This window comes from Callorhinus ursinus, unplaced genomic scaffold, assembly GCF_003265705.2.
Source record: "Callorhinus ursinus isolate GAN/ISIS: 27379988/994484 unplaced genomic scaffold, GSC_fseal_2.0 scaffold21, whole genome shotgun sequence".
Classification (NCBI taxonomy): Eukaryota; Metazoa; Chordata; class Mammalia; order Carnivora; family Otariidae; genus Callorhinus; species Callorhinus ursinus.
The window spans coordinates 25,824,881-25,846,433 of record NW_027397083.1 but is presented as its reverse complement, the minus strand read 5'-3'; the positions used below and the strand labels follow the sequence as shown (position 1 = coordinate 25,846,433).

Here is a 21,553-nt window from a genome sequence, read left to right as displayed (position 1 = left end):
CTAACAAGTGTACGAGAATGCCTGTATGCCCACAGCCTCATAGCATGTTGTCAGGAGTTTAGATTTTTGCCTATCTGAGGTGAGATAGCTAGTGGCTGTTGGGAACTCCATCAGTTAGCTGTATCTTAGTGTAGTTTAAATTTTCCTTTCTCTCAATATGAGTGGGACATTCATCTTTTCCTATGTTGATGGTCATTTTAATTTATTTTTCTGGATAATTCTGTTCATTTATTTTGTCTATTTTCCTGTCAAACTGTTAGGTATTTCTTTTTTCTCTTGATTTTTTTTTTTTTTGGAGCTGTTTACCTATTTATTGTTATCCCCCTGCCTGTGATATGAGTTTTAAGTAATTTCCCCATTATGTCATATGCTCATAATTAAAATTCTAGATTCCAAATGATTTGAAAATGATTTATGATATTTCATTTTTTATGATGACAGTGTCTTTGGTTAAACAGTAAGCTGTGAAATTAAACAGTAAGCTTCTTTTTCAAATAAACTTTTTGAGTATAGGTTTAGATTTACAGAGTCCTTATAGATACAGAACATAAAATTTCTTACACCCCATTTCCATTTTCCCTTGTTATTAGCATCTTGCATTAGTATGGTAAAATTAATGAACTAATATTGATACATTATTATTAACTGAAGTCCATACTTTATTCAGATTTCCTTAGTTTTTCCCTAATGTCCTTTTTATATTTCAGGATCCCATCTAGGATACTACATTGCATTTATTTATTTTTAAGTTTTTATTTTAATTCTAGTAGTGTTAACATACAGTGTTCTATTAGTTTCAGGTGTATAGTACAGTGATTCAGCACTTCCATACATCACCCCCGGTGCTCATCACGACAAGCACACTCCTTAATCCCCAGCAGCTATTTCACCCATCCCTGCACCTCCTCCCCTCAGTGACCATCTGTTTGTTCTCTGTAGTTAAGAATCTGATTCTTGGTTTGTTTTTCTTTTTTCCCCTTTGCTTGTTTGTTTTGTTTCTTAAATTCCATGTATGAGTGAGATCATATATATTTGTCTTTCTCTGACTGACTTACTTTGCTTAGCATTATACTCTGTAGCTCCATCCAGGTCATTGCCAAATGGCACAATTTCATTCTTTTTTTATGGCTGAATAATATTCCAATGTGTATATGTGCTACATCATCTTATCCATTCATCAATTGATGGGCACTTAAGCTGCTTCTGTTATCTTGGCTATTGTAAATAATGCTGCTATAAAAATAGGGTGCCATGTATCCCTTTGAATTAGTGTTTTTCTGTTCTTTGGGGAAATACTTGGTAGTGTGATTACTGGATGGTAGGGTAGTTCTATTTTTAACTTCTTGAGGAACCTCCATACTATTTTCTGCAGCGGCTGCACCAGTTTGCATTCCCACCAACAGGGCATGAGGGTTCTTTTTTCTCCACATCCTCCCCAACACCTGCTGTTTCTTGTGTTGTTGATTTTAGCCATTCTGACAGGTGTGAGATGATATCTCGTTGTAGTTTTGATTTGCATTTCCCTGATGGTAAGTGATGATGAACATCTTTTCATGTGTCTCTTGGCCATCTGGATGTCTTCTTTGGAGAAATGACTGTTCATGTTTTCTGCCCATTTTTAATTAAATATCTGTTTTTTGAGTTGTTTCAGTTTTTTTTTTTTTTTTTTTAAAGATTTTATTTGTTTGACAGAGAGAGACACAGCGAGAGAGGGAACACAAGCAGGGGGAGTGGGAGAGGGAAAAGCAGGCTTCCCGCTGAGCAGGGAGCCTGATGCAGGGCTTGATCCCAGGACCCTGGGATCATGACCTGAGCCAAAGGCAGTTGCTTAACCAACTGAGCCACCCAGGTGCCCCTTCAGTTATTTATATATTTTGGATACTAACCCTTTATCAGATATGTCATTTGCAAATATCTTCTCCTATTCTATAGGTTGCTTTTTATTTTTGTTGATTGTTTCCTTCACTGTGCAGAAGTGTTTTATTTTGATGTAGTCCTAATAGTTTACTTTTGCTTTTGTTTCCTTTGCCCTGGGAGACTTATCTAGAAAAAAGTTGTTACAGCAATGTCAAAGGGGTTACTTCCTGTGTTCTCTTCTAGGATTTCTCATATTTAGGTCTTTAATCCATTTTGAATTTATTTTTATTACACTGCATTTAGTAGGATGTCTCCTCTTGGCTGTGACAGTTTCTTATACTTTTTGTGTTTTTGATGACCTTCACAGTGTTGAGAAGTACTGATTAGGTATTTTGTAGGCTGTCCTTCAATTAGGATTTTTCTGATGTTTTTCTCAAGATTAGACTGGGGTAAATATGTTTTGGGGAGGAAAACAAAGAAGTTAAGGGATATTTTCATCACATTATATCAAGGGTATGTCCTGTCAATATGACTTACCATTCTTAATGTTAACTTTGATTGTCTGGCTTGAAATAGTGTTTGTCAGTTTGCTCTGCTATTAAGTTATTCTTTTTCTTCTCCCTTTCTATACTATATACTTCAGAAGAAAGTCAATCTATGAAGCCTACACTTAAGGACTGGGGGGTTGTGCTTCAATGAATGAATTATTTAGAATTCTTCTGTATGGGAAGTTTATCTCTCATTCATTCAGTCATTCATTTATATCAGGATTGACTCATGGATATTTATTTTCTATTTTGTGTTATAAATCCAATACTGTTGTATTTATTTCATTGCTCAATTTGTTGTAGCGGTGGCGATTGGGAACTTTCTTGATTGACCTATATCCTTTTGACATTGCCTATTAATTTTGTTTTGCTTTGTTTCTAGCACTTACTTTGTGGCACTGCAAAGTGCTCTACGCTCATTTTATACTTTGCCTGCTATCAGTCCTGGAATCAACCATTTCTCCAGGGAAATTTTCTTTTAATGTCCCAAAAATATCACAAAAGAAGAATCTATATCATTCAGGGTCCTATTAGCCATATTCAGAGTAGGATAATTTGGGGAGGTCTTAATGAAAACTTTTTACAAATAGGGGGGGCTAGAGAATCCTGCTATATATAGATCTAGTATCCATGCGTCTATTATCATTGATAGCACTGAAGGGAATAGAAAGAGAGCATCATGTACTGAAGACATTCTTGAAAGGCTCATTGACCTTCAATGGAGAGATACAGCCTTCCTGAAGCTAACGTTGGGAAGGAAGACACTCATTCTCTTCGTTCTCTCTAATTACAGAAGCCAGAAGTCTAGGGAGTTCTTTGATATCTATACCAGTCATCATCACAAGAAGAAGCAGGGTAGAGAGGGATAGAAAGGGGATCTGCTGGGATGAACCAAAGATATCCAGCAGAATATCATTGCACATATTTTCTTTTTGGGGAATAAAAAGAAACCCTTTGGTTCCTATCATTTTTATTATGGTAGAACTTCAATATTAATGATTCTATAAATACAAAAGAATTAACATAATTTAACATTTCGTTTGAAATAGTCAACAGTGGATTTGATTGAGTAGCTAGCTAAGTGGCTACCTAAATTGCTAGAAGATACTAAAAGGACACTAAAGCCATTAAATGAAATTCAGGAAAATAGAGAAAACTGTACCTAAGAAAACTTGTCTCAGAGTGAGTACCATTTGTGTTTGGGATATAATTTGAAAAGTACTAAAGAGGGAGGAATGGGAATTGGAAAGTCATAATAGAGGCATGCTTTAGGAACAACAAACAGGACAGATTCTGAAGGGATGTGGGTCTTTAACCTCAGGGATGATATTCCAGATTTAACAACTTATATGGCACAGAAGCTACCTTTAAATAAGTAGGCCAGAACCAATCAGTATAAGTGTAGCATAGTATTTATAATTGATATATGTATAAATTTAGATATAACTAGAGAGCCCAGGTATTTTAATTCAGTGTCCTGGTGATTTCATGTAGTTTCATGGCTTTAAATGCCACCAATATACTGTCAACTTTCAAATTTAAGTTTCCAGTATAGACATCTCTCCTGAACTTAAGATTGAAATATCCAATAGCTTTCCCATCATATGCACTTGAATATCAAAAGACATCTCAAGATTACTATGTCTAAAATGTAATTTTTTTCTTCCTCCATAAGAAAGCTCCCTGTTGAAGAGTTTCATATCACAGCTACACATAGTCCAAACTTCTAGTTGTTCAGGCCAAAAACTTTAAAAAATTCTCATCTTTATTATTTATACATTACATACAATGAGATGCACTATTTTAAGTGTATGGTTTGATGAGTTTTAATAAACCACAAAAATCAAAATACAGATTTCTGTTACCTCAAAAGTGTCCTTTTGCTGTTTCACCTCTGCTCTAGGCAACCAATGATTTGGTTTCTTGTTTCTAAAGTTGTATGTGAATAGAATCAGACTCTATATACTATTTTGTGTCTGGCTTCTTTTGTTCAGCATAATGTTGCTGACGTGCATCCAGAACTTCAAATGATACTGATAAATTGTATCTTGTTGAACATATCTGTAGCTTTTTATTCAATTTATTTTGTTTTATTGATAAATAGTATTTAATTTAAGGCTATGCCAAAATTTGTTTATCCACCTGTTTTTTTTTTTTTTTTAGATTTTATTTATTTGAGAGAGAGAGAGAGCATGAGAGAGAACATGAGTGGGGGAGGGACAGAAGGAGAAGCAGACTCCCTGCTTAGTAGGGAGCCCAACTTGGGGCTTGATCGCAGGACCCTGGGATCATGACCTGAGCCAAAGGCAGGGACTTAACCAACCTAGCCACCCAGCTGCACCCCCCATTCACCTGTTGATGGATATTCATATTGTTTTCAATTTGGGGACCATTATAAATGAAGCTGTTATGAACATTCATGTACGACATACATAATTTGTATAGACATATATTTTAATTAATCTTGGTTAATTTCTTAGGAGTAAAACTTCTGGGTCTTATGAAAGAATATGTGTAAATTTACATGGAATTGCTGAACTATTTGTAAAAGTGGTTCTGCCATTTTTCTTTCCTACCAGTAACGTATGAGAGTTCTAGTTGTTCTATACCCTCAGCCGCACTTGATATTGTTAGCTTAGTGGAAGATAGTGGTATCATATGATTTCAATTCTCATTTCCCTGATAACTAATGATGTTACACATCTTTTCATGGGCTTATTGGCCATTCATATATCTTCTCTGTGAACTATCCTTTCAAATCTTTTGTGTATTTTTAAAAATCAAGTTAACTTCCTGTTGACTTGGAAGAGTTGTTTATGTACTCTGTATGCAAGACCTTTGTGAGCTGTTTTCTTTTTTTTTTAAAGATTTATTTATTTGTCTCTCAGAGACAGAGAATGAGAGGTAGAAAGCACGAGAGGGAAGAGGGTCAGAGGGAGAAGCAGACTCCCTGCTGAGCAGGAAGCCCGATGTGGGACTTGATCCTGGGACTCCAGGATCATGACCTGAGCTTAAAACAGTCGCTTAACCAACTGAGCCACCCAGGACGCCCGTCAGCTGTTTTCATTGCAAATATTTTCCCCCAGTCTGTGACTTTACTTAAAATATTTTAACAAAATTTTGAAGGATTTGGAGTTTAATTTCTCATCTTTTTCTTTTATGATCCATGATTTCTGTGTTCTATCTAAGAAATATTTGTTTATACTAAAATAAGAGAGATTTTCTGATTTTCCTATTTTATAGTTTTACTTTTACTTTTGGCCTGTGATCTATTTGGAGGTAACTTTTGTAGGTGACTTGTGGTGAGGATTGAAGTTTATTTTTAATATAAATACAGCACTATCTGTTCATATGACTATCCTTTTCTCATAAATTACACTGGGACTTCAGTGGAAAATCAGTAGGCTGTGTATACGTGAGTTTACATCTAAACTCTCTATTCTGTCCCATCATCTGTCTATTCTTATGCCAGTATTATACTGTCTTGTTTACTTCCACTTTAGAGTAAGTATTAACATCAGGCAGAGTGTTACTCCTACTTTGTTCTTCCTTATCAAAATTGTTTGGCTATTTTAGATTCTTTGCATTTCCGTATACATTTTAGAATCACCTTGATAATTTCTAAAAAAAAATTAAATCTTACTGGTATTTTGATTGGTATTGCATAGAGTTTTAGATAAATATTTTTAAAGATTTTATTTATTTGACAGAGAGAGAGACAGCGAGAGAAGGAACACAAGCAGGGGGAGTGGGAGAGGGAGAAGCAGGCTCTCCACTGAGCAGGGAGCCCAATGCGGGGCTCGATCCCAGGACCCTGGGATCATGACCTGAGCCTAAGGCAGACACTTAATGACTGAGCCACCCAGGGGCCCCAAGTTTGAGATAAATTTGAGAAGAATCTGTATCTTAATAATACTGATCTTTCAATACATGAACATGGAATATATCTCTTTATTTTGATCTTCTTTAATCCATCTCAGCAACATTTTCATTTTCAGTATATGTCTTGCACATCTATTGTTAAATTTGTTCATAGATGCTTTATATTTTTGATAATCTTATAAATTTTTTTCAGTTTTCAGCTAGACCTTTATATGTACAAATGCAAAGTTTAAAGCATATGGGATATCCTAAAGCACCATACTCTGCCACATGAATAGTACGGGCACCAAGGCAGTAGAATGGCAGAAGACCCAGAGCTTTCACTATGTGCAGGTCATTCACAAAGGAAGTCAGATGGGCCTTGAGAAAAGTGAGGTTTCCACGTATGAAATGGAAACATAGAGAAGGCTCTCTGCTACATTTTTTTAACCTCTTAATTTTAGGCTTATTCAACATGTGAGCATCCTTTTATGTGGTCTCAGTGAACAAAAAATAATGGTAGTAGTATTAGAAAATATTTCCTCTAAGGTTTTTTTTCTGTATTAGTTGTTACAGTATTTAATATAACATATTCAGACACCTCACTAGACTGATATTCATTGTTATAAAATTCTTAGCCAGTCTGTTCCTTGTTTAGAGTGCCAAACACAGCATATTTGATACTTGATACTTGAAATAGTTAATTTTTTTTAACATAGCTCCCCTGCATGACAAAATATATTTCAGGCTTAATCATGAAATGAGTAATAATGTTGGCCAAAAAATAAATACATCAGTGAACATTTTATATTACTGCATTTCATTTCATATATATATATATATATATACATTTTATATTATTGCATTTCATATATTATTGCATTCCATTTCATATATATATATATATATAGTCTTGCTAGTTAAAAAATAAAAATTAAAAGTAAATATGTTATTATAAAAAATAATGACTATCTTAACATTGTATTAGTTGAATTTTTGGAAAAAAGGGAGAAACTGTATTGCTGCATATTGGTCTGTTTCAGCAATGAATTGCAGTTCTTTTTTGGGAGCCTTATGCAAATGTGTCATTGGTGTATTTAAAATTGAGCTTTGCATATTTATAGTTAATAGTGTATAGCCAAATTTGTCAAATATACTCGTGGTTTATAAAAATAATACATTTTATTAATTTTAACTTCAAAAATTTCTCCTATGAAGCAACGGATATACAAATAGTTAGGAAAAGTCTTAAGCATAAGGGTATTAGAGATTCATAAAATCCTATTTCACAGTAAATTCCTAAGAAATCATAATACTATGCATGTCTTCAATTTTATTATTTTATTTATTTATTTATTTGATAGAGCGAGAGAGCACAAGCAGGGGGAGCAGCAGAAGGAGAGGGAGAAGTGGGCTTCCCACAGAGTAGGGAGCCCGATGTGGGGCTCGATTCCAGAACCCTGGGATCATGATCTGAGCCGAAGGCAGACATTTAACCGACTGAGCCACCCAGGCACCCCACATGTCTTCAGTTTTAGAGATCTGTTCTTTCTGCTTTCAGATGTCTTCACAGTGGAAAAAAAATTCCACTAGAAGGATCTTCACCAGAAAATTCATCCTAAATTCTGTTTGGAAAAAACTTCCAAAGTTTTTCTTCTGTGAAAAAACACCAAAACCAAAACAAAGAAAATGAATAAATGAGAGTAAACATTGACATTATTTGTCCCATTACTATAGAATGAGTGTTGGGACACCTGGGTGGCTCAGTCAGTTAAACATCTGACTCTTGATTTCGTCTGGGGTCATAGTCTGAGGGACATGGGATTGAGCCCTGCGTTGGGCTCCATGTTCAGTGTGGACTCTGCTTGGGATTCCCTCTCTCCCTCTCCCTCTGCCCCTCCCCTGCTTGTGCTCTCTTTCTCTCGCAAATAAATAAATAAATGAATAAAATCTTAAAAAGAAAAAAGGGAGAGTGTCTACTTCTTGGTGAAACTGATTGAGGAATTCAGACATTGAAATTTTGATTTTTCTTGCCATGTAAGACCAGAATCTTTGTCCTTTTCCTAACATTCTTCTCATAAATTGGATTCTCTTTTTATGTGCAAACATCCATTTCCTTAAATTTTTTGCTACATGGTTAATTGTTCCTCTGTGATTTTTATGTGTTGGTCTTCGAGGAACAGTCTTAAAGCTTGGTGTTTCACTGTACATTCTTAAGGTCCATTGCAAGTATTTGCAAATATTTCTGTGTCTGATTAATCCATCTAATACTTCAAACTAGAAAAATAGAAAGGAAATTCCACATGGCTGTTATTGTATATTTTGAAGCTACAGTTTAAGCACAGGAATATGTAGACCACAGAGGCTGGGTATATGAAATGCACTCAAAGCAATCTTCAAGGAAGTTACACATATACTGTCAAAGCAAAGTCTGTTGCTGAATCCACAAGCATCGGCATATCCAGACACGGATCTGAGGATTCTCCAAATTAACTTCCATTTACTAAATTGAAGCTTACATATACAATATTAAAACTCATCAGAAACTTAGCAATTGTTTAGGATTTAGATATATTTTTCAAGAAGGAGTATTTTACCAATTTTGTAAGAATTTGCTAGTAGTTGACTTTTTGTTGTTTTTATTATTTTTTTGGGTGAACACCAAGGGTTTGCAAGCCTTTTGTGTACCTAGCTGGTTATATGTCTTTATTACTGATAATTTGCTGATAATTAATAAGAATCTACCTGATAACATTAAATATACAGAGTACCCAGTGTTTGGCATAAATTAAGATTTGGTAGCTACTGTTTAATTACTGTGGTTTTTGTTTAAATTTAGAACTCATGTAGGGTCCACTCAGTAAGTGGGTTTTATAGTTTGTAGATTGAGTATCTACATCTTTATCATCAAGGGTTAATGTAGATTTAAATGTGAAATCGAAGTCTCAAAAGCAACTGGACTTTTTCTTGCTTAGAAATTCAGAGCGTTGAATGGCTTGTTGTATTACAACTCCATGAATTATATTGATTTTCATTCGCTTACAGTATACGTTCCAGAATTGTCTATGATTTTGGACTTTCATGCCCTGCCTCATCTGTTGCCAATGGTCTAGTAGCTGAGACAGCAATCTCTCAAGAGCTTCCTGCTATACCATACTGAGTAGTGCCTGTATTGGTCAGTAGCTGGCCTATTGAAGACATTCATAAATGGCCAAGGAATGGTGTGAGAAAAAGGAAATACATAGAGGAAGAGGCATGCAGATGAGTGATTAAAATTATATATAATGAGAGAAAGATACTATTAACAACTATGTAGCACTAATAATACAGGTTATCAACTCTATTCCTAGACAAAGGACTCTAAAGTGTCTTCTTACGAATAAATTAGAGTAAATTTAATGAATTGAAGTTACATAGAGAAAACTTTTTATGAAAAGCTTATAAATATGAAAATTTATTTTATTATGGTAATATTATGGAAAAGGCAAGAAAAATGTGTACGTTAAATATAATGATTTACTATATTAAAAAATTCAGTGCTTAGAGAAAGCCAGAAATAAGTACATCAAATAGTTACTAAGGTAACAAGGAAATAGCAGTGATTTTAAAAATACCTTTTCATTAGTTTCAGTGTTACCCATTTTTTAATAAAAAAGCAAATATAATTTAGCACATGATGGAAATATATAATAAAGTTATTAATTCTATAATTTTTATCTCTAGATTGTAATTTTATCTTTTTGTAATCAAGTCCTTTGGTGGTGATCTTGTAATATATTTAAAATCAAGTTTAAAAAATATTAACTGTTGAGTCAGTATGCTTTCAGACCAACTGCTGGTATTGATCCCATTGGTTTTTATATTGTGAAGATATCATATGTATTGGAAAGCTGCAGACTAACTTGATATTTGATGTAGTTTTTGCAGAAGGCTTTTCAGGAATCATCTAGGTAACTTTTTAAACCCTGCACTCTTAGCAGCTCTTAAATGTATGATACTTAGTTAATTCATGACCATAGGGCCAACTTAAGATTTTATTTATTTATTTGAGAGAGAGAGAGAGAGCACACACAAGCAGGGGAACGGGGCAGAGGGAGAGGGAGAAGCAGACTCTCCACTGAGAAGGAAGCCTGACGTGGGACTCGATCCTAGGACTCTGAGACCAGGGCTTGAGCTGAAGGCAGATGCTTAACCGACTGAGCCAACTAGGCACCCCGTGGGCCAACTTATTCTATAGGCACAGTAGGTACTGTGCCTACTAGGCCCACGACACTTTTTGGAGTCCATGGAAATGTTTTAATTTTAATTTCTTCTAAAATCAGAATTAAAGAAACAAAAAAACCCATAAATATAATTGTGTATATGAATATATATATATACACACACATATATATGTATATTCATTTATTTCTTTTTATTTTTAAAATTTTTCTAAAGAGTTTACTTATTTATTGGTCAGAGAGTGAGAGCAAGCACAAGCAGGGGGAGCAGAAGAGGGAGAGGGAGAAACAGGCTCCCCACTGAACAGGGAGCCCAATGCAGGGCTGGATCGCAGGACTCCAGGGTCGTACCTGAGCCGAAGACAGATGCTTAACCAATTGAGCCACCCAGGCTCAATTTAAAAAAAAAAAAAATTTTTTTTAATGGTGGAAGGATCCCACAAAAAGCAAATAGGCCAGACAGAGCCCATGAAAGTTATAATGTGTTCCTGCATGACGTCTTAGTGCACGACTTTTTCCTTTCCCTTAATAATTCTATAATGAATTTAGGAAAAACATCTGAGAATAACAGTAACCTGTGGATCTCATGAAAGATCCTAAGAAAATCAAAGTGCTAAGATGAAAAATGTCAGCCCAGCAGAAAAATGCATTTTAAAATATGCCTTATGCAGGATGCCTGGGTGGCTCAGTTGGTTAAGCATCTGCCTTCAGCTCAGGTCATGATCCCAGGGTCCTGGGATCGAGTTCCGCATTGGGCTCCTTGCTCAGCTGGGAGCCTGCTTCTCCCTCTGCCTGCTGCTCCCCCTGCTTGTGCACCCTCTCTCTCTTTCTCTGACAAATAAATAAATCTTTAAAAAATTAAAAAATAAAAGGATTTAAAAAATAATAATAAAATAAAATATGCTTTATGCAGTGACCAGCGTCCATCTTGTGTCTCTTGTGTTCTTAATCAACAGCAGTATTAACTTGACTATACATAGTTGGTCCTTTGTTTATAGAGCAGCGAGTTTTCACTCCAGTACTCACCTCTGCTTAGATCTCTAGCTTATTTTAAGAAAACAACAGTTTCAGCAAAACCTTTTCCATGACAAGGAGTAAAACTTTTTATTGACAGTTTTATTAGAGTATTTATATTCCATTATATTATAAAATACAGCACTTGCCTTTGTGTGCCATTGTTTGATTTTCTTTCAAATATTATTGATTTTCCCAGATGTTTTAGGTAATTGCCTTGGTGTTTTAAAAATAGCGGTCATAATGACTAAAGATTGAAGACAACTCAGCATTTAAATAACCAAATGTCTTTCCCTTTCTTTACCCCAGTATTTTGGGAGGCTATGAAATATTTTAAGCTATTAGGTAAACTTTCCATACCATACAGTATAATTGTAGTGCTTTTACTTTCTTTGCCTGATACATATGGGCATACTTAATATTTTACTTTATTTTCCATTATTCTCATGTTTTTCTTCATTTTTTTCTCTCTCCTTTCTTCCTTAATTCAGTTCCACAAATACATATTATTTAAAGTTACTGTATAAAGAACTTAGGGAAATTTACTTTGAAGTCTCATTTTTCCCCCTTCCATTTATTCTTTATTGTTTTCTTCCTATATTTGTTCTTCTTTCCCTCTTACCAGCTTCTCCCACCCTCCAACTTTTTAAAATTTTTTTATTTAAATTCAGTTAGCCCAACATATAGTACATCATTAGTTTCAGATGTAGTGTTCAATAATTTATCAGTTGCATATAATACCCAGTGCTCATCACATCGTGTGCCCTCCTTAATCCCACCTGCCAGCTTTAAATGCCACACACACACACACACACACACACACGTGTACCTGAGTGATCATACTGAAGGTTTGTGTATTTGCGTGCCTGTGTTTTGGGAATCTTTAATGTCAGGCAGGATTTGCTAACTTTCTGTTGATTGTTTCACAGTCTGCAAAGCGATTCAATTTGTTCCTGAGACGACGTCTTATGGTAAAATAAGTGCTGAATGATGCTGCTTATGCTTTGGATGGCTGCAGTAATAGCCCCAGTCACTTTTATTCCAATGTATACCTGTGATTTGGAGGGAGTTTGTCACTGATTCCCAGTCCCCAGGCAACTGAGATTTTAGAATGGTGATTCTTAATTGTTTCTGGATCTGATTAGAACTGTGGACCCTCTTTCTAAAAAATATATATGTGTGTCTATTCATATACATATAATTTATGTATATATTATATATAATTATATTTGGTGTGCATACATATTTATATGTATTATATGTACTAATATACTGTAATATTTATATTTGGTATATATAGTATATATATTTCTATTTGGTATCTACATATGTATACACACACACATATATATATTACATACATATACACACACATACACACAATTTGCCTACAGCTTTAGAAGTTTATGAGCTACCAGGGATCCTGGACAATGAACCTTAGAACAATTACCTCATTCAAAGAAAAGCCACCCAGATGTTTGCCTCATTATAAATTGGCATTTCTAAGAACAAATCAAATATAAACACAGACACATATACACATTGCAAGATATTATCTTATTGTCATGTCTTGAGCAAAACAGAAGAGTGATGTTTTTTAATAGCCTTCAGTTATATGTAACAAAATTATCAGGCTTTTCTCCCCTAGTTTGCTTCAACCAGTTTTTTGTTAACAGTACTAAGACATGTGCCTCATGGTGATCGACAAGGTTACCAGTGATTTCTCCCTATTTTTAAACATTTTACTGTTAATATTAGAGCATGACATCATGGTGGAAGTTTGGGTTTTCCTAGGTAGCATTTGGCTTTCAGAAGGGAGGTATATATACCTATTTTGACTGAACACTCAGAAAAATTAGAGTCACTATTCATCTAGTTACTTTGTTTATTCCCTAATAGTCAAATACTCTGAGTGTGATTTTTGTTGATTTCTATGTGTACGTCCTCTGTTGTTAGAACTTCTCTGTGGACCTAGATTTAGCTTGCCAAACAATAAAAACTTTTGTAAATATATATTGTTTTAAAAATAATCTCTACCATGCAAATTTCGGCTGTCACAAACTAAGAACAAAAGAATTATTGGTTTCTTTTTTCACCTAATTTTTTGCTTTGATTATATTTAGTCCAATTAGTCTTCCCCCCCCCCCGCTCCAGTTTGACTTCCATGAGTTTTGGTGGATTTCATAAAATATTTTAATGTTATGATGATTTACAAGAGCTCAGATGATTTTTTTGTTTTGATTGCTTTTCCTTTCTGTAGTGATTTATATAAATCAAGAGGTAACATGATAACAGTAAGTTTTCTCAGCTTCTTTTACTTACTTTTAGGAAAATGGAGATGATTATGCATCTTTTGTTAGGGTGCAGAGAACTCAGACATAACATTTGAATTACTATATTTTGATACTGACTGTCTAGACTCCCTGGGTGTATCTTGTTTTTTTATTTTCCCACTCATTTCCTCCTGTACAATGGGAGCTAGTTCTTCCCAAGACACATCAGCTCTGCCTTCACTTAGATAAAATACAGTTACTTTGTTCAAAGACCAGGTCAGACATGAAATTTTTGTCTTATACCTGACTGATCTATATCCATTCCTTTTTAGGGGAGGTCTCCCTGGCCTGCCTTGGGTGAAAAACAGCATAGAATACCATAACAGAAACTCATAAACTAACATAAATACCAGTTATGAAAAGTAAAAAAACACCCAGTTCTCCATTCACAGGTTAGCTGAAGCAATTGGAAAATTGCCTATGTTAAGTTATAACTGCATCACAGGGTGAGAGAGATCACTGACATCTACTGCATTACCTGTTTGCCATCATTCTAAGTATTATATGTGGGCTATTCCAAATATTACATATTATATATTATAAATAAACTCTGGGGAAGACCAAATCAGTCAAACATGAGATCTCTTCTTTTGAAGCTCTCTAGTGTTTTTGTGGTTTTGAAAGGGAAGGAATTGTTGAGCCATACAACAAGGGAACATTGAATTTGTCAGTTTGACTATTATACTGAGAGAATTGATAACACAGATTCTAAACAAAGGATGGATTCTGGTTGACTTAGGGACTGGTGTTGAAAGGAGATCTGCATGAGCGTTTACTTGTAGTAAAACCAGCTGGCAAGCTACCTGCTTTCTCGTTTTTAACTGCACCTTGATTTTATTTTAACCCTTCCAAAGTTGAATTAGAAAGTAGCGATTTTATGAAAACAGTATAAGCATGAGTCATCAATTAATTTTCTTAGAGTGAGATGCATTAATTGGTCTATAATTACACCCCCAAAGTAATGTGTGAACATGAATTATCTGTTGGACTAATTGGTATGTTCTTTAATGAAGATAACAAGTCTCCCTCTGAATATGCATTTTGGGATCAATGTATACATACGTTCATTTTACATTTTGGTATAATTGCATCATTTTTGTTGTGTATGCATGTAGTTAAATGCTTAGCTTCATCTTGGGTCTTTCTTGTATATATATCTCCTTTATAGAATTTCACTTTCTAAAACAAACATAATCTGTTGATAAAAACTCTGGTGATTTGTCTTCACCTGCCATTTCAGGACTGAGAAAAAAAATTAGACCAAATTTTAGCTAATTCTTTTCATGTTTTTGCCACTTGAAAATAAAACTGTGAAAGCTGTGTCATTCATGTCTTCTGCAGTTTAAAAAAGATGAACAAAGCAAAGATTCTATCTTCTTCCGAGATGGGATTAGGCAAATTGATTTTGTGCTCTCCTATGTTGATGACATAAAGAAAGAAGCGGAATTAAAGGCGGTAAGTACTTGGGTGAGAGAAATGGAATCATTAAAAGAAGCAATTTCTATAATTCAGCAGGGTTGTTCCCATGGAATTGTAAAAGTCAGAGGCCTCTCAAATGTTACTGAAAGCTGAGAGTAGGGGAGAAGATCTAAGAATGGATTGGATGTGTAAAGTCAGTTTGTGTTTTTGGACTATTTTGAACCCTACCTTCTTTATCTTTTTCCAAATGACTGGTATATTTTTTATGTAGCTCCACAACATTAAATGTGACCTCCAAAATTTGAGGGGTATGTCTGAATATAATATTTATTGTTTGTAGGCAGTTTTCATTTTGAAAATGTATGGCTAAACCATGCTGTCTGAAATAGCCTTCACATAATGCTCTATTCCTTATCCTGTTTTCTTTTCATTATAACACATCTCTTTCTGACTTACATGTATTCATTGTTTAACTTGTTTGCTATGTCCAACACCATAAATTAGATTCGTGAGACCAAGGACTTTGTCTTTTTCACTGCGGTATACCCAGATGCCTAAAACAGCGGTGGCAGTATCGTGGATGTTCAATAAATATTGGATATTTGAAATAGTGAATTAATAAATGAATCCATACATGTAAGCATGTACATACATTTACTAACATACTTACATGGGAAATAAATATCATATAAAATAAAAATAAAAAACAATAGATACTATCCCGTAAGACCCTATTCCTTTCTTCCACCCTTTTCTCCTGGAAGCCCTTCCATCAGGCCCCTGAAATCCACCCACAGTTATCATTTTCCTTTTCTCTGGGCTCTTCATTGAGGTTCATTGCCTTCTCTGAGAGTCCTCTCAGGTGGTGGTTGATTTTCACGCATAGGACCTTTTTCTGGTAAATGGCTGCCCTCCCCCCATCTAATTGTTGATTACAGTCTGTTCTTCCTCATCCCTAAAATTCCCCAAGCTTTAGCTCCGATCAGATTAATCATTGCCCTGCTTTGTTGCTGTCACTAATCTTTCCCTGGGTCTTCTGTTTTATTTCTCAACAGTTTGAGCTCCGGGTTCACTCTCATTCTCTCCACCAATATTCTCAAGTTATTGATTATTGCAATGAGTACACAATAACTATTTTTTTAATATTGTTTTATTATGTTATGTTAATCACCAACAGTGTAGGAGGGAACACAGATGAGTATTTTATCATCCTACCCCCTTTCTTCCTTGAACTCCCCTTTCCATTTTTCTTAGTCTCTGGATCAGCCATTCACTTACCTAGAACTTGTCATTACTGATAACTACAAGTCTTTATCATCTCATTGCAGGCATCTAACTATCTGACCGACCCCTCAAATATTTTGGACCAATACTCTTCCTTCTAGCAGGACCAGATAAGATACAAATACCTTAACCCCCTTTTCACTGCTGGTTCTTTTCCACTGCTTTCCTATGCTGCTCCAGCTTAACTCTAATGGTCAACAAATGTAATCACTCTGTTACCTATGCCTTCAGACCCCTGCCCCTCCCTCACTTGTGCTTCCTTGGTAAAACAGCGCCTGCAGTTAAACTCACCTTTCCACTGACGGTGTACCGGAACCCGGCAGAAAGAAGGACATGCAGTTCACTTACAGATTTTACCTCATGTTTGTGCCCGTGGACCTCAGCAGAGTGAAGTTAATCATGCCTCAGCAGTCATGCTTCACCTCCTTATTCAGTCCATTTTTCCACTCTCCAAGAACAAAAACCTTCACTTGATCTCAGTTTCCCTGCCAGCTACTCTTCTTTTCTCAAATTCTTTTCTGCCCCATTTTCTCTTAAACCCATTCCCATCAGGCCATCACCTCAACCATTCTGCTCATTTTTGTATAAATAAATCCAGTGATCAAGTCTCAACCCACATCTTACTTGACCTATTAGCAGCATGTTTCTCATTTCCTTCTCGTATGTATGTTCTTCACTTGAATTCCAGAACTCCATATCCTCTTGGTTTTTCTCTTATTTCATTTGTTGTTCCTTCTCAATCTCTTCTTCTCCCTGATCCTTTATTATTGTAGTGCCTCAGGGTCCAATCCATAATCCTCTTCTTTTTCCAGCCTGCATGCAGTTCTTTGATGAAACATTCTTTTTTTTTTTTTTAAAGATTTATTTATTTATTTATTTGAAAGAGAGAGAATGAGAGAGAGAGCATATGAGAGGGGGGAGGGTCAGAGGGAGAAGCAGACTCCCTGCTGAGCAGGGAGCCCGATGCGGGACTTGATCCCGGGACTCCAGGATCATGACCTGAGCCGAAGGCAGTCGCTTAACCAACTGAGCCACCCAGGTGCCCTTTGATGAAACATTCTGTCTCACAGTTATAAAACCACATCTGTGCTAATTCCAAAGTTCACCTTCCAGTCCATTCTTCTCTTCCACATGACTATTTTGTGTCTCTGCTTGGAAGTCTTACAGACATCTCAGACTTGCCATGTCCAGAATGAGCTCCTGAACATCCCCTGCCCCTCCTAAAATCCTGATGTATCTACAGGTCTTCCCCATCTCCAGTCACTGATCCTACATTTCAATAGTTGCAAAGGATGTAATTTACGATGTATTGCTAATGGTCCAGTTAAACCACTTTTTAGCATGTATCCATAGAACTTCAATATCATGGGAATTTGATACCCACCATTATTCATTTAAAAAAATGAGTTTATGAAGAAATCCTTCTTCCACACTTGAAATTTTACATCATTTATTTTTCTCCTTCATCTAAAATTTCCATCCCATTTTCCCCACTTAAATTTTTCCCGAAGTAAATATTTTACCTTTGGGAGTCTCTTGTTTGTTCAATTGTAAGTGTGCTGCAACAAATATATGTATACACATTGAAATGTTTTTATTTCCCTTAACCAGAACAGTCTAAGCCTTAAACTTTTTCTTCTGTTTTGAGTTTTTTAAACAATTGTACAAGTATATAATTGATAAAGCATCATGATTGTGTTACAAAATTTGACAATTACCAAACATAAAAAAATAAACTCATCATCAGTTCGTCAGTTAATGAGATGGACAGAGGGACTTTAAATATATTTTCTTTATTAATAGACGAACAAGGATTATTTCCAGAATGAGTTGGTTCAACTTCAGCTATATTCCTCTCTTGTTTTTATATGCTAGTATAAATTCATCTTGTTCAGATAAATAAGTAGATTGGAATAGAAAGATTATCATTTAAGCAGTTTTAATCTTTTTTGTACTCCTGAATTCTGTCTCCAAATCATAGTGATGTATCATAAAAAGAGTGTTTAATGGTCCATTGGCTAACAGTCCTTTTAGTTCTTCACTTTTGTTGACCTCAGAGAATTGGCAGCCATGTAACTTGCAAAAGCATTTGTTACTGGAATGAAAAGAGCCGTTTGCTTTCTCAGTTCTGATAACAATATTTTGAATGCCCCTCCTCCTTTTTGTTGTCCACCTCCCACCTTTTTCTTTGGTCTTCTGGAAGTTTGCTGTCTGCCTCAATCTGATAATATAAAAGAAGGGCAATTAGGAAGGGGTAGTGGAGAGGAAACTTTGCACCACTATCATAGACCTTTTCTCATCTGTAGCAAACTTTGCAAGTGGAGAAAAAGAGCACATTAAACTATCTTTTACTCTTTGTAAAGTTGAAGATATATCAAGGTAGACCTATCAATGTAAAGGTAAGCATTCTGTATTATCATCATAAAGCCAGTTACTATAAAATTCTTCACACTTAAGTTATAATGCAGGCCAAAGGATTTTTCAACAATCAGTGCATTGTTTTGAAGCCCGCAAGTAATGATCGTTTTAATTTAATTTTTCTTCTAAGTGAAGCTATTCTGTTCTTCAAGGTTAAAAAGTCATAATGATATTTTGGCTTAAAATTGAATTAAATACATCATTTCTTTTTAAGAATATTGATATATTTGTCATACTGAGTCTCCCCAACCAGAAGCATGATATGCCTCTCTGTTTTGTTTTTTTTTTTTAAGATTTTATTTATTTATTCATGAGAGACAGAGAGAGAGAGGCAGAGGGAGGAGCAGGCTCCCAAGGAGCAGGGAGCCCGATGCGGGATTCGATCCCAGGACCCTGGGATCATGACCTGAGCCGAAGGCAGACGCTTAACCATCTGAGCCACCCAGGCACCCGATATGCCTCTCTGTTAATCAAGGTTTTTTTTAATGTTATTTAGTAAAGTTTTGCACAGATTTACAGATAGAGGTCCTGCACATTTCCTGGAAATTATTCCTAGATATATTGGATTTTTATAGTTATATTGTGAATTTTAACACAGGTGAATAGCAGGACATGGTGCTAAGATGTGGGTAATACATAAAATACTTTTGCGTATAACCATGGGAGGGACAGAGGACCATCTGGAATAACAAGTCTGTTTATCACTGGGCAAATAAAAGTGTTCTACATAATTCTATTGATTTGTTTTTCCATAGGAAAGGAGAAAAGAATTTGAACAAAATCTCAGAAAAACAGGTCTTGAGTTGGAAGTTGAAGACAAAAGGGTAAGTATAGGTGTTAATTTGTACCAGAGTCTTGGTGTTTGAAGCATTGTTTTCTTCTGCTATGGACCTTGATCAAATAGACTTTGTGTTTGGGAGCAATACAGTAGATTTTTTGGCTACAGATATGTAGATGGTAGGGCCTGTGGTCTTCCTGGTAAATAAGCAGGTCAGTGCTCTGAATATAAGATAATGAGTTAAACATTGTTAAAATAGACATACATAATTCTATTCAGGGTACAAAGAAAGTGAAGACACAGGTCTTGTTTCATATCTCTCATTTTGAAGGCTGCTTGTAATCCGACCCTCTAGTTAACCTGGCTATCTTATAGCACAACCCACTATGTAAGCCAAGATGACTTTCTCTGCTCATGAATATGGCACATTCTTTTATTTATTTTTTTAAATCTCTTACCATCCACTGGTTTTCTAGAATTTCCTTCAAAATGGTTTTTAAAGACCTATTTCGGATCCCACTTTGTCCATGGAACTCCAGTATTCTCTAGTTCTTACTTACTGTTTTTACTGTACTAATAAGTATGTGTTACAGTCTATAACTTGGTCATTCTTCTGTGTCATGAACCCCTATTAAAGCTCTTCTTCTAGGTATAGGCCATACCTAGCTGGGTAAGAAGAGTATGTATGTCTTATCCTTTGCATGTATCCCTCATATATCCTAAGCACAGTTCTGAGCTCATGGTTAGTCACTAATAACTTAAGAGATTGCCCACAATCACATATGTATCTGTAGATTCTTGGCTAGTTTACATTGACTCTGAAATACATTTTTTAGTATATTCTTTCTTTGTCTCTGTCACATACACACACACATACACGCGTTTACACATATACATATATGTATATGTAAGTGTAATATATAGATATATATTCTGAGAATTTGTTCCTCTAGAAGTTTTGCTGAAAAATGTCAATAAATTGAAACTGCTGTAACATCTTTAGTGTGTTTGAGATTTTATAAAACTTTGTTTCTTTAATCAGTTTGGTAACAAATAAATCATAATGCTTCCTGTTATTTTGCCTCCTTTTTCTACAGAACTCTGAAGATGGAAGGACTTACTTTGTCAAGATCCATGCCCCTTGGGAGGTACTAGTTACTTACGCTGAAGTGTTGGGAATCAAAATGCCTATTAAGGAGAGTGATATTCCTCCAGCTGAGAATATCCCCTATATGCTTGGGCCTCTGAAGCTCCCAAAGAATGTGAGGCACCCTCATCCTGAATATTTCACTGCCCAATTCACCAGACATCGGCAGGAACTCTTCCTCATTGAAGACGAGTCAAGCTTCTTTCCATCCTCATCAAGAAACAGAATTGTAGGTAGAGAAGATCTTTGGTCACATCCCTTCAAGTGTGGTATATGTGTCTGTGTGTGCTTGTGTATGTGTGTGTATACATGTGTGATGCAATGTCTGCACAGTGTGTCTGCATACATTTTGATAAGTACTTGGTGGGATTGAGTGGGTTCAAAAGTCCACCTGGACCACTTAAACCTGTTCACCTACTGACTTATCAAACTTGTTTAAACACAAAAGTTTGACAGTATGGGCACAGTTAAGATAGAGGCTTCATGTAATACTGAGACAAGCTCTTAATTGAGAGCCAGGGCTTAGGTTTTATTTGTTCTTTGTAAAGTGGTTTTATAAACTTAGAGTTTGGTTTTATAAATACACTGCATAGCAGGAAGAATATTGGTCATTCCAAATGAAAATGGAATTTTAAAATTTCTTTATATATAGCTAGCGTTTGAGAAACCTCAAA

At 35.4% G+C, this 21,553-nt stretch overlaps 1 protein-coding gene across 3 annotated transcripts in view; it reads left to right on the top strand.

Moving 5' to 3' along the window:
- ANO5 (anoctamin 5) overlaps nt 1-21,553 on the top strand; it is a 106,808-nt gene that overhangs the window by 25,420 nt on the left and 59,835 nt on the right. The window contains exons 4-7 of one of the 3 annotated variants that reach the window (XM_073904848.1): nt 12,430-12,471; nt 15,175-15,288; nt 19,710-19,778; nt 20,830-21,108. In XM_073904848.1, coding sequence (XP_073760949.1) covers nt 12,430-12,471; nt 15,175-15,288; nt 19,710-19,778; nt 20,830-21,108 — 504 coding nt within the window. Of the gene's footprint in view, nt 1-12,429; nt 12,472-13,765; nt 13,795-15,174; nt 15,289-19,709; nt 19,779-20,829; nt 21,109-21,553 lie in introns of those variants that run through there. The other 2 variants (XM_073904850.1, XM_073904849.1) reach the window with 2 other exon arrangements.